Here is a 13,585-nt window from a genome sequence, read left to right as displayed (position 1 = left end):
CTGAAATTTAACATGGGAATATTGCAGAAGTTTGAGACGTGACTGGCAACTAAATGCTTTTAAAGACTCAGGCTAGTTTGGGTGATGGTCTGTCTGTTTACCTAGATACACACACACATACACACGCACACCACACACACACACACACACACACTTTCACTATCTAAACATCCATCCATATAAACTGCTTCTGGCATAAGCTTACTAAATACTGAACCATCTGGGGTTTGATGAAGAAATGGAATATTTTAGCTTAACAAAAGGCCCTTGTCTACCAGAGACAGTACATGTTCTTTTTTTTTAGTTGTAATATTTGTAGAGTGTTTTCATTATAGCAAGCATAATCATGTTTGAGCACCAAATCAATGACTCACTTTCTTCCGACTTGTTAGCGAGCTTCCACACCCCATCACAAAGAGGAGAAAAACCAGTTGACTAATTAGAATTGTTACGTGGAGTACTAGCTCCTAAGAACCAAGCAGAAAAGCTATCTTTACCAATCCAAAAACTCAACATCTTACTTGCTTGGCTTAAAACAGATTTGATTCCATTAACATTTGCAGAAACGAATGAAGCAGCTCTGTCAGTTGTACTACTGACATAGAAAACATAAAAGATATTAATAGATGGTGGACCATAGCAGCTCAGGACAAAAACATCCTTAGGCAGAAGCAAAGGATGTTGTTAATAAGGGTTTTTCACATTTTACTTAGAAGAAGCATTATTTCTTTACTTCAACCATGTCAAAGGTAATATTTGGTACTTTCAAACATGTAGGATAAAATGGCTTATTTAAAGTGAGTTTCCAACTTTTTACCTCAAAATTCCATCTAAGTGGATAAATAGAGAACATAAGGACTCCAATACTAACTGCTCACGCAAACCTGGCAATCAGAAATAAGTAGCACACTCAACTGTGATGTATACTTGAGAACTAATAGATTTGAATTTTTCTAAAGAAACAGCTGAATCCTCTAAATGGTTCATCTAAAAAATAATAGAATACTGTAAATTGTTCAACTAAGATGCAGTATATTTGAAAATATGTCGAAGAAATTAAGCAGAAAAGGCTTGCCCAGTGTATCGGTCAAAAATGCTAGAATCCATGGAAATGATCAGGGGGTGAAGATGAAACTGATGTTCATGGTTTCCAAGAAACATGTTCCATGTTTCCAACTCTGAGTCTTCCTTTTCGTCTTACTGGCAATTTCAACGTGGGCATGTTACTAAGCCCCTCTGAGTCTCAATGTTCACATTTTAAAAATAGGATAACTACTAACATCACAGAGCTTTTGTGTGGAGGAATGGGATTATCTGATGGTGCTTTATGGATTCTATCATGAAACAAAATAAACAAATATTATAAAGATCAATCAATTCTGCTTTTCACTTCTTACCGGAACTGCCTATGAAAAATCTTACTTTCTTTTTTCTATCCCATCATGTTCTAAAACTAACTATAAAGTGACATTCCAGGAATAAATTCCCCAGTGAAAATTAATTTGTTTAGTACAGATTTATTCAGACTCTTATTTAGGCTAATTTGTACTCTGCCTTTTAAAAAATTTATTTCCTAAAGGTGCTGCACTTTTCTCTCTCAGATGCTCGTTTTATATCTCAACACAATTCTTCCTCAAGTTAAAATAAATACCACCATTAGTTAATTATAAGCTGCCAAGATAATGGACAAATAATAACAGGAAAGGTCTCCAACAGGCAATATTATAACTTATATGCCTAAAAGCTTTAAGTCAAATATGCCAGCTCTTCTTAAAGGTTAACCCAATTAAATGCAAAAAAAAAAATAGGCAGATAGGGTAGCTCTGAGTATCTGCACTGTTAGATTTCAAATTTAACTTGGAAATCAACAGTGGGGAGGAAGTGCTGGAGAGGGAAAGAGGGTTCTTTTAAAAAGGCTTCTCAGCTGGATCCTTCCCGTCCAAGTGGCATCACATAAGACATCATGCAAGGGAAGGCTGGAGACACTCACTTTAGCTACTGAAATGACTATGTAAATCAGATGATCCTTTGGTGAACTAGTCTAACTGTCTCAGGTTTGCCTTGAGAGGAAAGACCCTCTATTACTGCTTTAAATATCACCCTCTCTTTAATAAATCTCATTTTCTCCAAGGCACGGTCAGCTTTATTATAGAATCTCTATAAAGATCAGAGCCTGAAAGCCCTAGACTTCCTTTTTTTTTTTTTTTTTTTCAGATGAGGAAAGAAAACCTGAAAACAAAAGCCTATGTGAAAATGACTTGCCAAGGTCATCTGGCAAGTGGCAGCCCTGCTAGAACAGAGGCCAGGACCCTTCCCACGACATCATACTGAGAACACGTTTCGAGTCATAGATCTCATAGATGCCACCATGGTCCCACAGCCCACAGATGATACAGCCTGCGCCATGTATTCACTCCTGAAGGTCAGCTATTAACTGACGACTTTCTCTTACCTAAGACCTTACTTCCTATTAACCTGAACGATAAAGTGTTTTTAGTCATTTACATTATAATGTCAATGAATTTAAGATAATCTTTCCCGAAAACAGGCTTTGAGTAAAGGAAGAAATACACAACCACTATGTGGTAAATAAATGTATTGAAAACACTAATACAACCGTGAACAGGAAATAGTTGCCACCCTCAAGGGGCTTCCAATCATATGGACACCTCCATTCTTCCCCTATAACAGGAAGGGTCCCTTTACTTTCTCTTTTTTCTCTTATACAGTTTAAATGAATTAAGGCATCTTCTTCCTTTTTCCCCATCTATGTAAATACCTGTTGGAATGAATGAATATTCCTTCCCTCCACAGGTCTTTCCACAGTTTGACCTAAAGATTCTTTCAAAAAGGAAAAGCCCTTCTGTGATCATTTTTTCCTCAACCATAAAGTGATGCTTTACAGACTAATTCACACTCTGGTCTCTTCTTTTTTCTAAGCTTTTACTCAGTGGAACAGATTTCCAAAATGCCAGTGGTGACTAAGAAAAACCTGGTGAGAATTTATTGGCCCAAACTTTTAAGCAGAGGCAGGAATCCTGGCTTTCATTCCTTGTTCTATCAAGGCTCGTGTGAGCCTGTTGCTCCGAATCTTATCTTCTAACGGAAAAGCCCTCACCCCTTCCCAGCACAGCAAGCATCTCCACTTCCAAAGAAATGAACGATTACTGTGCAAACAAAATAATATTCTTGTACACACTGAAAAGTTAAAATTACAGAGAAGAATGGCGGTAATGAGTGATTACTTCCTTTGAAGACTTTCATCACCTGGGCCTCTGTGCCTTATTCCATCATAATGTCCTTTTAGCTCACAGTTTCAAAAAAAAACACATGTATATAATTCCTAAGCATGAAAAAGAACTGAAACTTCAGGTCAACGACAGAAGAGCAGATTTTTTTTTTTGGCTGCTCTGCGTGCAGCATGCGGGATCTTAGTTCCCCAACCAGGGATCAAACCCGCGCTCCCTGCAGTGGAAGCTCGGGGTCTTAACCACTGGACTGCCAAGGAAGTCCCATGAAGAGCAGATTTTTAATACAGGCAGAGCCAAATTACATTAATGCACTCAAGTTGGGGTATGTATTTCTGAAATGCACGGCACCGGAAGATGCTACCATCTGGTCTAGGGGACCAGTTTCTGCGTCACTCACTGGACAGCCAGGTCCTGGACCCCTGAGTGCAGCCAGGATGCAAGAGGCCACTAGGGCTGCAGGGACCACAAGATTTTGCCCTCAGAAGCTGCAAGAGACAAGATTATAGAAAGGGGCCGAGACAGGGGTGAGCACAAGCCAGCAAAGCCCCATCAGCCAGCCTGCCAGTGATGACACCTGTGACAGACGTTTCCTGGAGGAGAACAGGTAAGAGGCAGGCAGGTGAGGAGGAGGAGGGAGGGAGGGAGAGGTGATTCTGGCTGAGAGAGACAAACGGGAAGGGGCTCCTGCCTGACCTGCACTAGGATCTCAGTCGATAACTGAAGAAGCAAGGGTGGGCTGGGGGAAGGAGATGAGACCGGAGAGGGACCAGCAGCAGAGCCCTGAGCCTTGTCGCAGGCCGTATCCTGAAGACTGTGGAGGGACTAGATCCGGTCAGGATTTTAGAAACACTCCAGCCGGCCGTGTGGAGGGGGCTCCGAAGCTCCCGTGTTGAGGGAGAGCTGGAGATGAAGGGCCAGAGGAGAAGACTCCAGCCCAGGAACCAGAGACAGGGCTTCGCTCCGGCCTCTGCCACTGGAGAATGACGTGGCCTCTGACTGGGACCTGTCGCTCAGGCTCTCTGTACCTCGGTCTCTCTACCTCCCTTGCAGAGTTACTGTAGGGAATGAACGAGGACTCAGGAAGGACGGGCTGTGCAGTAAGAACTTAATAAACGCAGCTGCTGGGAGCAACGGTAGCATCGAGGCTGTGTGACTTTGGGAGTCAGCGTGACCCTGGACAAGGACAAGGAACAACTTCTCTGACCTCAGTTTCTTCCTCTATAACGAGAAGAAATTAAGATAATACCGCCCATCTCATAAAGTTACTGTCAGGATCGACTGGAGGAGATAAAATGCATAAATCACCTGGCCCTGGACCGAGAGCTACTTGAGTAGCAGAAGTAGTAATAACAGCAGCAATAGTAGAGGTCTGGCAGTAGTACTAGTGCTAGTAGTAGCAGTAATTTGAGGGACACGAGACCAAAGTGTCTCTTCTATAACACAGGTGAGAAATTATATGGTGCCGGACTAAAGCGGTGGCAGCGAGAAGCCGAAGAATCAGATTCCAGAGCTCTGAGGAGGCGTCCACAAGACCTCCTGACCGCTGGATGTGACCCGCAGGGAGAGGTCAGCATGCTCTCGGCTGGGACACCTGTGGACAGCGTGCCTCCCATTCACCCAGGGAACTGAGGAAGAGGGGCAGGCTGCAGAGGAAAATGAGAACCTCAGTTTCAGAGCAGCTAAAGCTGAGGTTCCCACGGGGCATCTGAGTATGTCTGGTACTCAGAAGACAGATCAGGGCTAAACATACAGATTGAAGGGTTGTCAGCATATGGACAGCACCTGAGGCCACAGGAGTATTCATCTCAACCAGAAAGAGGATGCAGGAGTGGGGAAGAAACAGAAAAAACAGAGCAGAGGCCCAAAGACAGAGCCAGTGTGACAACACTGAAGAGGCGGGCAGAGGACGAAAAGCCAGAAAGGAGGCTGGAAGGGTAGCTAGAGAGTAGGATGAGAGCCAGGCGAGGACTGCTCAAAGCTTCCCTAGGAAATGGTGAAGGGCACCTAATGCCTCAGAAGGTCAAGTAAAATAAAGACCCAAACAAACCACTGGACTGAAAAGCAAGAAGATCCTCAGGGAAGCCATGGGGGAGCCAACATCAGATTGCAGTGGATAAACAGTGGGTGTCATGGGGGGAGAAAGATCTGGAAAAATAGCAAGGGACGGAGAAGATAGGGCAGCAACCAGAGGGAGTACAGGATTGAGAAAGGGAAGCATTTCTGTGGTAGGAGGTTGTGGTAACGGAAAGAAACACTGCAACTTGTGTATGTGCTGGGGTGAAAGGAGGAGGTTGAAAAGCAGCCGAGGTAGGAAGGTACTTAAGAGAAGGAAGTGCCCGGGAGGGTGATGGATTGGCTAGAACAGCGGGAGGCTGCAAGGCGCAGGGCAGGTAACAGAAAGGGTGCCTTGAAAAGACAGGTGGGGACTTCCCTGGTGGCGCAGTGGTTAAGAATCCGCCTGCCAACGCAGGGGACACGGGTTCAAGCCCTGGTCTGGGAAGATCCCACATGCCGTGGAGCAACTAAGCCCGTGCGCCACAACTACTGAGCCTGCGCTCTAGGGCCCGCGAGCCACAACTACTGAAGCCCGCGTGCCACAACTACTGAAGCCTGCACGCCTAGAGCTCGGGCTCCGCAACAAGAGAAGCCACCGCAATGAGAAGCCCGCGCACCGCAATGAAGAGTAGTAGCCCCCGCTCGCCGCAACTAGAGAAAGCCCGTATGCAGCAACAAAAACCCAACACAGCCAAAAACAAAATAAAAAAAAATAATAATTTTTTAAAAGACAGGTGAAGGTTTGAAATAGACAAGTGCACGAAACAGGAGACAAGAGAGTAAACTACAAAATGCAATTATGCACATGGTGCACACACCACATGGAAAATGAAACAGACTCAGTTGTTCCCTCATCTAGAAAGAGATGATGTCTTTGAGGAGACTATGAGCTGGGCAAGGGTATCCTATGAAGCCAGGTTGTTTCAAAGGTGAGAGAAAAATGGAAGATACTGGAAACAAACAGGTGTCAGAGATGAGAAGGGCAGGTAGGCTAGTGTGGCAAGGGGAACAGTAGAAGCAAAGGAAAAGAGTGGACGGGAGACATGAGGAAGATTCAGTTTTCCAAAGAATTCTCTCAGTCTAAGCTTAAAAATCAATTAGCTGCGACTACTGTCTTTCAATTCCTGTTTTGAGCAAAATAGGTCAATGGAGGTAGGTGTATATCCAAAAATGCTAAAATAAAACAGTAATGATGCAAGAGCTTGACATAGATGATTGTAACCAAACCCTGCATCAGTTTTTTTCCATAGCCATGAGCATGATAAAGGAGCACCACCAAATAAGCCAGTACTAAAAGATGAATGACTTTTAAAAGGTTTTCGGAAGGTTGACCGTTTTTCATTCACTCAAATAAATGCTTAAGGGCTGAAGAACTGTGCCCTACAAGGAACACAGACAAAGAAAATTAAGACCAATCCTGCCTTCAAATTGTTGATGCGTAACTTCCCTCCACATATATGAAAATCCACAGGAACTTCCAGAACGAGGAAGGCTCTAGGAAAAAAGGGAATGACAGAGCGAATATTTGCCCATGTTCAAGTTCAAAAATACACCAACGCCTCTGACCTCACATCCGTCTCCAAATTCTACCACCAAATAGGTACGAATACTTCTTTTATCTTCCCCCCTCCTCCTCTCCCACATCACAGGGAACGACCAACAGTTAGTGGCTGGTTATGATTCAAACTACAACACCGACTAAGGTCCAGCTCCACGGTCGGACCCATTCGGTCCTCATAACACCACCACAAAGCGGCCAGGACTATTCCCTTAAACGCAGGGGAAAAGTGGGGCTCAGAGAGGTTAAGGAAATTGCCCAATCTCTAAGCACTACTAAATGCTGGGGCCAACGTACCTTTCAGGTTCACCTCGCTTCGAAGCATTTACTCTTTTAATCACTGCCTCCACACCAAATTTCCCTAACCATTGTTCCAAAGGGAAACCTGTTAAGTACAGTTTTCATTTCATCCTTTGGCAATTTAGAATTGTTTTATTCATGGACTTTTAACATGTTTAATTTATTCCTTAATATTTTACAGATTGAGTTTATGGAGTTTTTTTTTTAAGCAGTTTTGTTTAAAAGTCTATTCATTCTCAAATACCTACACAAATGGGGATTCACCACATAATCCACAAACCATCTTCTAGATAGCACTTTCTACCTTCCAGCTGAGGGACTAACAAAGCAGCAAAGCAGGCTAATTTGGTGTTGCAGAGTAGGAATCGAGAACAAAGCAACGACCTGAACTAAAAACAGGAGGCCTGATCCAAGAACAAATCCATGGACACTGGTGTCCCCCTACATGCAACATCAGTCAGCTCAGAAGTTACAACAGCTGCATCAGGGGAGGAAGCAACCTACAGGGGTTCAAGAAGGTGCCAGGCACTGCCCCACCTCAAGAAGCAGTGATTAAGGTACAGCTGACTTTCTGGACACAGCCCTGCTCTGCTGTGTCCCAGCTGAGGGGCCTGGGGCAACTTCTTGACTTCTCTGTGCCTCAGTTTCCACATCCATGAAATGGGAATATCAGAGGTTGTTACTAGGATTCCATGAACCATACCTGATACACAGAAAGCACTCAATAAATTTTAGCTGATTATCTTATATATATCTTTTCCCCTTCAGGAGCAGTTATTTTTTTAATGGCAGGTTGCAACCCCAAAATGTGTTATGAAATCAATTTAGAGGGTCACAACCAGCAATTGTGGTAAATTAAGTAGAACAGAATATTGTATTTCAACATTAATAAAGTCATATTTAATATTAACTTTGTAATTTTTCTTTCACGTACATGGTAACTTTAAGTGGCGCTTTGTGAATCTCTGTTTTCATCCATCCATGTGTCAGTATGTGTATCAGGCAGCAAGTGTTTCTTTCTAGGGCCACAGTCAAAACAATTTGAGAACCACTGACTTACAGAATGAGGATGGTAGGGAGTAAGGGAAGATGAAAGAGTGTAACGTGCCAGAAACCACTTTTTAAAATGCAGACAGCTGCAGCAAAAGGAAAGCCCCCCTAAATGGACATTCAGGATAACCCAGGAGATACCCTCAGTATACAAGTCTGTTAATGGCTAGGCTGCTGCAGGCATTTCAGTAATCTGAGGTTAACTACAGGCTTTTATTTCCAAAGCAAATCAAACTGCAAAACTGGAAGTACAGATGTTATCTTGATGCTGGGCAAGATGGGAAAAATTGACATGACTTATCCAGTTAAGTCCTCTTGCAATACTCGTCAAAGTAGACACTATGCCAGATATCAAATGCTCTTAAGAATATTACTCAGCCATAAAAAGAAACGAAATTGAGCTATTTGTAATGAGGTGGATGGACCTAGAGTCTGTCATACAGAGTGAAGTAAGTCAGAAAGAGAAAGACAAATACTGTATGCTGACACATATATATGGAATTTAAGGGAAAAAATGTCATGAAGAACATAGGGGTAAGACAGGAATAAAGACACAGACCTACTAGAGAATGGACTTGAGGATATGGGGAGGGGGAAGGGTAAGCTGTGACAAAGCGAAAGAGAGACATGGACATATATACAGTACCAAACGTAAGGTAGATAGCTAGTGGGAAGCAGCCGCATAGCACAGGGAGATCAGCTCGGTGCTTTGTGACTGCCTGGAGGGGTGGGATAGGGAGGGTGGGAGGGAGACGCAAAAGGGAGGGGATATGGGAACATATGTATATGTATAACTGATTAAATTTGTTATTAAAAAAATGCTCTTAAAAACTATCAAGGTTTGGGAGAGATATGAAAATGTCTTAAAACAGAAATTCTTACATGTGGATGTAGATTTAACCTAGCAGTTCTGTTATAAGCAAATTCCTAGGTGAAAATGTAACTAACTGTACAAGAAGATGAAATGGAAAATAACTATAAACGTAAATAATCATTTTAGAATCTATAAAGACATTTATTTATGTATCCAAATGGCTGTATGATGGGGAGGGGGGGGTTATTAATTTTTATTGGCGTATAGTTGCTTTACAATGTTGTGTTAGTTTCTGCTGTACGTATGATGTGGTGTTTAACAATACCACCCTTAGACTGTGTAGGAGGGGCCACAGCCCTGGGCCCCACTCATCTTCCTGCAGAGTTCCTGGGACCAGGTGGACTTACCCATCCAGAGCCGGTAACCCTCCATCTGGTTTTAGCCTACACTCTGAGTCCCCAGAATTCCCTGATCAAATACCAGGACACTTCCAGGGCATGAACAGGCTCCTTCCAGGTCTGGCCTCCCAAAGGGGGACTTTGCCACTGGTTGGAGCCAGAGGCACAGTTGGGGGTGGGGGGCAGGCAGTGTGGACAGACTGGACATGCGAGTGGACACGATGCCCTTTACCTCATTGAAGGTATCACAGGTGAAGAACCGAGGGAAGCAGGTCCTGGCCCAGGGGAAGATTCTCCCAACCAGCTCTGAGCTCTGGGAAATCTGAGAATTCAAAGTTCAAGCCTAGCTTTCCAGGCCATTATGAAGATATCTTTGCCAAGGTAGGAGGATAGAATATATATGAATGCTCATTAGCTTGATTCATAACTTTTAAACATTTCGACACATGCTGTGAGGGCCTCCATCTGTTCTCTTGCACAGGACCCTGCAGAGTTATAAGCAGGCTCGGTGCTTAGAACATGGACCAGAGCCACACTGCTGGGCTCTTACCCCACCTCACCCAGTGACATTCACCAGCTATGTGAACTTGCGAAAGCCTCTTAATCCCTCTGTGTCTCAGTTTCCTCATCTGTAAAACAAAGATGATAACAGCACTCTCTTCATATGGGTTGTTGTAATGACTAAATGAATCAGTGCCTGGAACAACACGCAGTGCATAATATAAGTACTCCATAAATTCTGTCTTTGTATTATTCTCTGTATAAAACCGATTGGCCACTGCAAACTTCTCGATAAAACCATAGCCAGGAAGTTATTCTGTGTATTTCTTCTCTCCCACTCCTTTCTAATTTTAAATATCATACTTTATGTCACTCTAAAAGACCACTATTTTCTATTCTGAAAAGGACAAGTCATCTAACTGCTGAGCGGCCTGATGCAAGTTCTTCTGAAATTAAATACACGTTCATCTGGAAGATCCCCCAACCTGGCAGATAGCTCAGGCCTCTGGCTGGTTCGAAGTCTGGCAAGCTGGCTTTCCGTGTCAATTTCATGGGCTAAACATTTGGAGACATTACCAATTTTAAGTGTAAAAAAGGACATTTCCTAACCTTCATAGTCATGAGATTCAGAGCTACGAGCCAGGTAGGTCCTTCTCGATTCACAAACCAGAGGCTGAAATACTTGAAGCTATCAGCAAGGAAAGACTACCAGACCAGAGAAATGAAGCTAAAAATAGAGCCCTACCAGTGGAAAAATAGATGGCAGAAGACAATCCCTTACGTGGCTACTTATTAGTCCACAGCCTTTTTATTATTCACCAAAGGTATAGCATCAATATAGTATTTACAAATTGCCAACAACCCTTTCAATGACTTATATTCCTTCAACCTAAAATGACAGAACAACTTGAAGAGGAATATTTGCCCCATTTTAATGACATGCGGGCAGCCTATAGCATCTTGTGTCATTTCACCACAAAACCTCTCAACTCTCTAGCTGTTTGCTATACGTTGAGGTCTGAAATGGGAGAAGTACAAGGAAAAGATTCAAGGTCATATTTACCCTTTAAAATAGGTACCTAACCTACATGTGTAATACAGTGAGTATTCAATCTTTCATTTTTTTCCGATTATTCAGAAGAACCTTTAAAATATATGATTTGCCAACCTGATGAGAGGCTGGAACTCTTCCCAAAGCTACATCTATTTAGTCTCCCATAAAAAGAACATTGCTCAATCATTCTTAATTTCAGCAACAGTTTCTCTATTAACCCAAATCTTCTCCAAACCCAAAATGGAGTATAAAGACCAGTATGAAATAAGTGAAAAGTAATTGGATTCTACAGAGGCAAGACTGGGCACATCCATCCATCCCACAGTAATCCCAGCTAAATCAAATATATTGTTTCTTTAAAGAGTTTTGCCAACTTCCTATTTTAAAAAAAAAACCCATAAACACTTCCTATTTTGGCCAGTTTTATTTATGCAATTAAAATGGCTTTTTCTAAGAGCTGGGCTGGAGAAACAATATATTTTTACAAGCCCATTAGTCATATAGTCAAGCTTCATTATATCACAATCATTCATCAGGCGTCTGTAATGAGAATGCTGTTTCCTTGCGCCGATGAGAATGTTAGGGAAAATATGTTTTCACAATAGGCCATAAAATGTGTGAAATCTAAACAGGAGGAAAAGCCAGTGGGTTCATCTGGCTTTCATTTTTGCTGTAGAGGGTAACAGCCCTATAGACACAAACCTAGCTTTAACTTAGAAACCATATCCTTAATTATTAACCCTCTCCATTCTTCCACCCTTTCCAAACTCCACTCCCTTAAGAGACGTAGAAGACTTCATTTACAAATACTGTTATTAAAGACACTCACGGGCGATCATTTTGGCTTCGGTCATTTTTCTGCCATACTTTTGTAACAGCTTATTCTAAATATTTCTCCTTACATCAACTATTTCTCCTGACGCGGCAGACAGATTTGCGTTATCAGCTTAGCCCCTGAACTGTGGGAAGTAAATGTCGCGGCGCAGGGGGAGCTGGGCGATTCCGGGCATCCCGCACACCACCCGCAGGCTCCCTTCCTTCCACCCAGGCACCCTTCCAGGCTGCCCAAGGCTTTCATTCTGCGCCCGTCAACGGGAATAACTGAAACTGGGCAGGAAGAAAGAAAGCTGTTTCAACAAAGCCCAACGTGTGCAGCTTTGGTAATGCAAGGCCGAATTATGGAGATGTGCGTCGGGGCTGGCTGGAAAAGGGAAAGCGTTCAGCTTATGATTTTGTTGTATATTTCAGAAACCGAGGTGGTCTCTAAGGTACCCAGAACCTCTCCTCTCCGTTAAGCAGCTTTCAGTCTTTTCCCTGCTCCTCCTCCACAGAAACCGGGTCTGCCTGGGTCCCAGCAGTGAGCGCTGTTCTCGTGGGTTTGCGCGCAGCCGGGGTGATCCCCTCCGAGCCCCACTTCGGGGAGCTGCAGCTGGAGCCGAGAAGAGCCCGGGGCTGGCAGAAACGCAGGGCGCCGAGCAAGACCCAGCCCTCGGCACGGCCATCAAGGGGGCCCCCAGCTCTCCGGGCACCCGGCAGCTGAACCCAGGAGGGGCGTCCCCATCGCTGCGCCCCGGCACCAGAGGGCACTCTGGAGAGAGAACACGCCGCGCCTCGCTCCCAGCCCTGGGTCCCCAGGAGCCAGGGCGGTGCGCGCCTGGGAGCCAGAGCCCTGGAGAATTCCTATGTTTGCGCAGCGGGGCCAGGGAGGCCCCCGACCCTCCCGGCCCCGCGTCCAGGTACCTCGCAGCCGTAAAGCTGTCCCAGCTGCTCCACGATCCATTCCTCCAGCACGAGCCGCTTCCGAAGCTCCTTGCGATCGTATTTTACTGTCACTTTTCCCTGCTGGTGGCGCCGCGGCTGCGGCTGAACGTGCGCGGCAGCGGACGCCGTGGCCACGGGCGCCGAGTCCTCCCGGGAGGAGCCCGAACCGCTGCTCGAGCCCGGGCTGCCGCCGGCGCCGCCCCGGGGGCTCTGGAAGAAAACCCGCGCGCCGCCGCCGCCACCGCCGCCGGCCCCGCCGGCCGCCTCACTGCTGCCCGTCGCCACCGACATGTCCCCGCGCGCGCCGGAGACCGAGTGCGGCCCGGAGGAGGGGCGGGCGGAGCGCCCGGCGCCGCTACCGCCTCGGGCCGGGCAGCGGCATGCGCGGGCTTCGTCAGCACCTGCTCCGCGCCGCCGCCGGCTCGCGGGGAGCTCTGGAGGAGGAGCCGCGGCGACCGGGAGGAGCGCGGGCGGGGGAGGGCGGGGAGGAGGGAGGGACGGGGGCCGCAGCCCTAGGGACTCCGCCGAGGACCCTCTGGGTCGAGCCCCGGAGGCGGATCCGGCGCCCGGCAGGCAGCGGGCCCGGGGCGTGGGAGTTGCGCGCGGCGAAGGTGGCGTGGGCGCGCAGACGCGCACGGGCGACCGGCGTGGGTCTGGGGTCAGGGATGGTCCTCTGCGCGGGTGGCCGTGTGCTGCCCTCCAGGACACGGGGATTGCGCTTCTCCCGCCGCCTCGGCCGGCGCTGCCGGGGACTGCGCAGTCGACCGCCTGGGGCAGGGGACGCGGGAAGGGGCCGAGGTGCAGGTTACTCGCAGAGGTTTCCCTCTCCCTGCCGCCTCCTCT

At 46.0% G+C, this 13,585-nt stretch overlaps 1 protein-coding gene across 1 annotated transcript in view; it reads right to left on the bottom strand.

Moving 5' to 3' along the window:
- PPP1R14C (protein phosphatase 1 regulatory inhibitor subunit 14C) overlaps window positions 1-13,033 on the bottom strand; it is a gene marked incomplete at its 5' end in the record, with an annotated part of 86,040 nt that extends 73,007 nt beyond the window's left edge. Inside the window, one exon of the mRNA XM_081251054.1 lies at window positions 12,722-13,033. Within this exon, the coding sequence (XP_081107180.1) occupies window positions 12,722-13,033 (312 nt within the window). The remainder of the gene's footprint in view (window positions 1-12,721) is intronic.
- Window positions 13,034-13,585: the final 552 nt, after the last annotated feature.

This window comes from Mesoplodon bidens (assembly GCF_964165515.1).
Source record: "Mesoplodon bidens genome assembly, chromosome: 12".
Taxonomy (NCBI): Eukaryota; Metazoa; Chordata; class Mammalia; order Artiodactyla; family Ziphiidae; genus Mesoplodon; species Mesoplodon bidens.
Note: the sequence above shows the minus strand (reverse complement) of the source record. Positions and strands in the feature narration are given on the sequence as shown.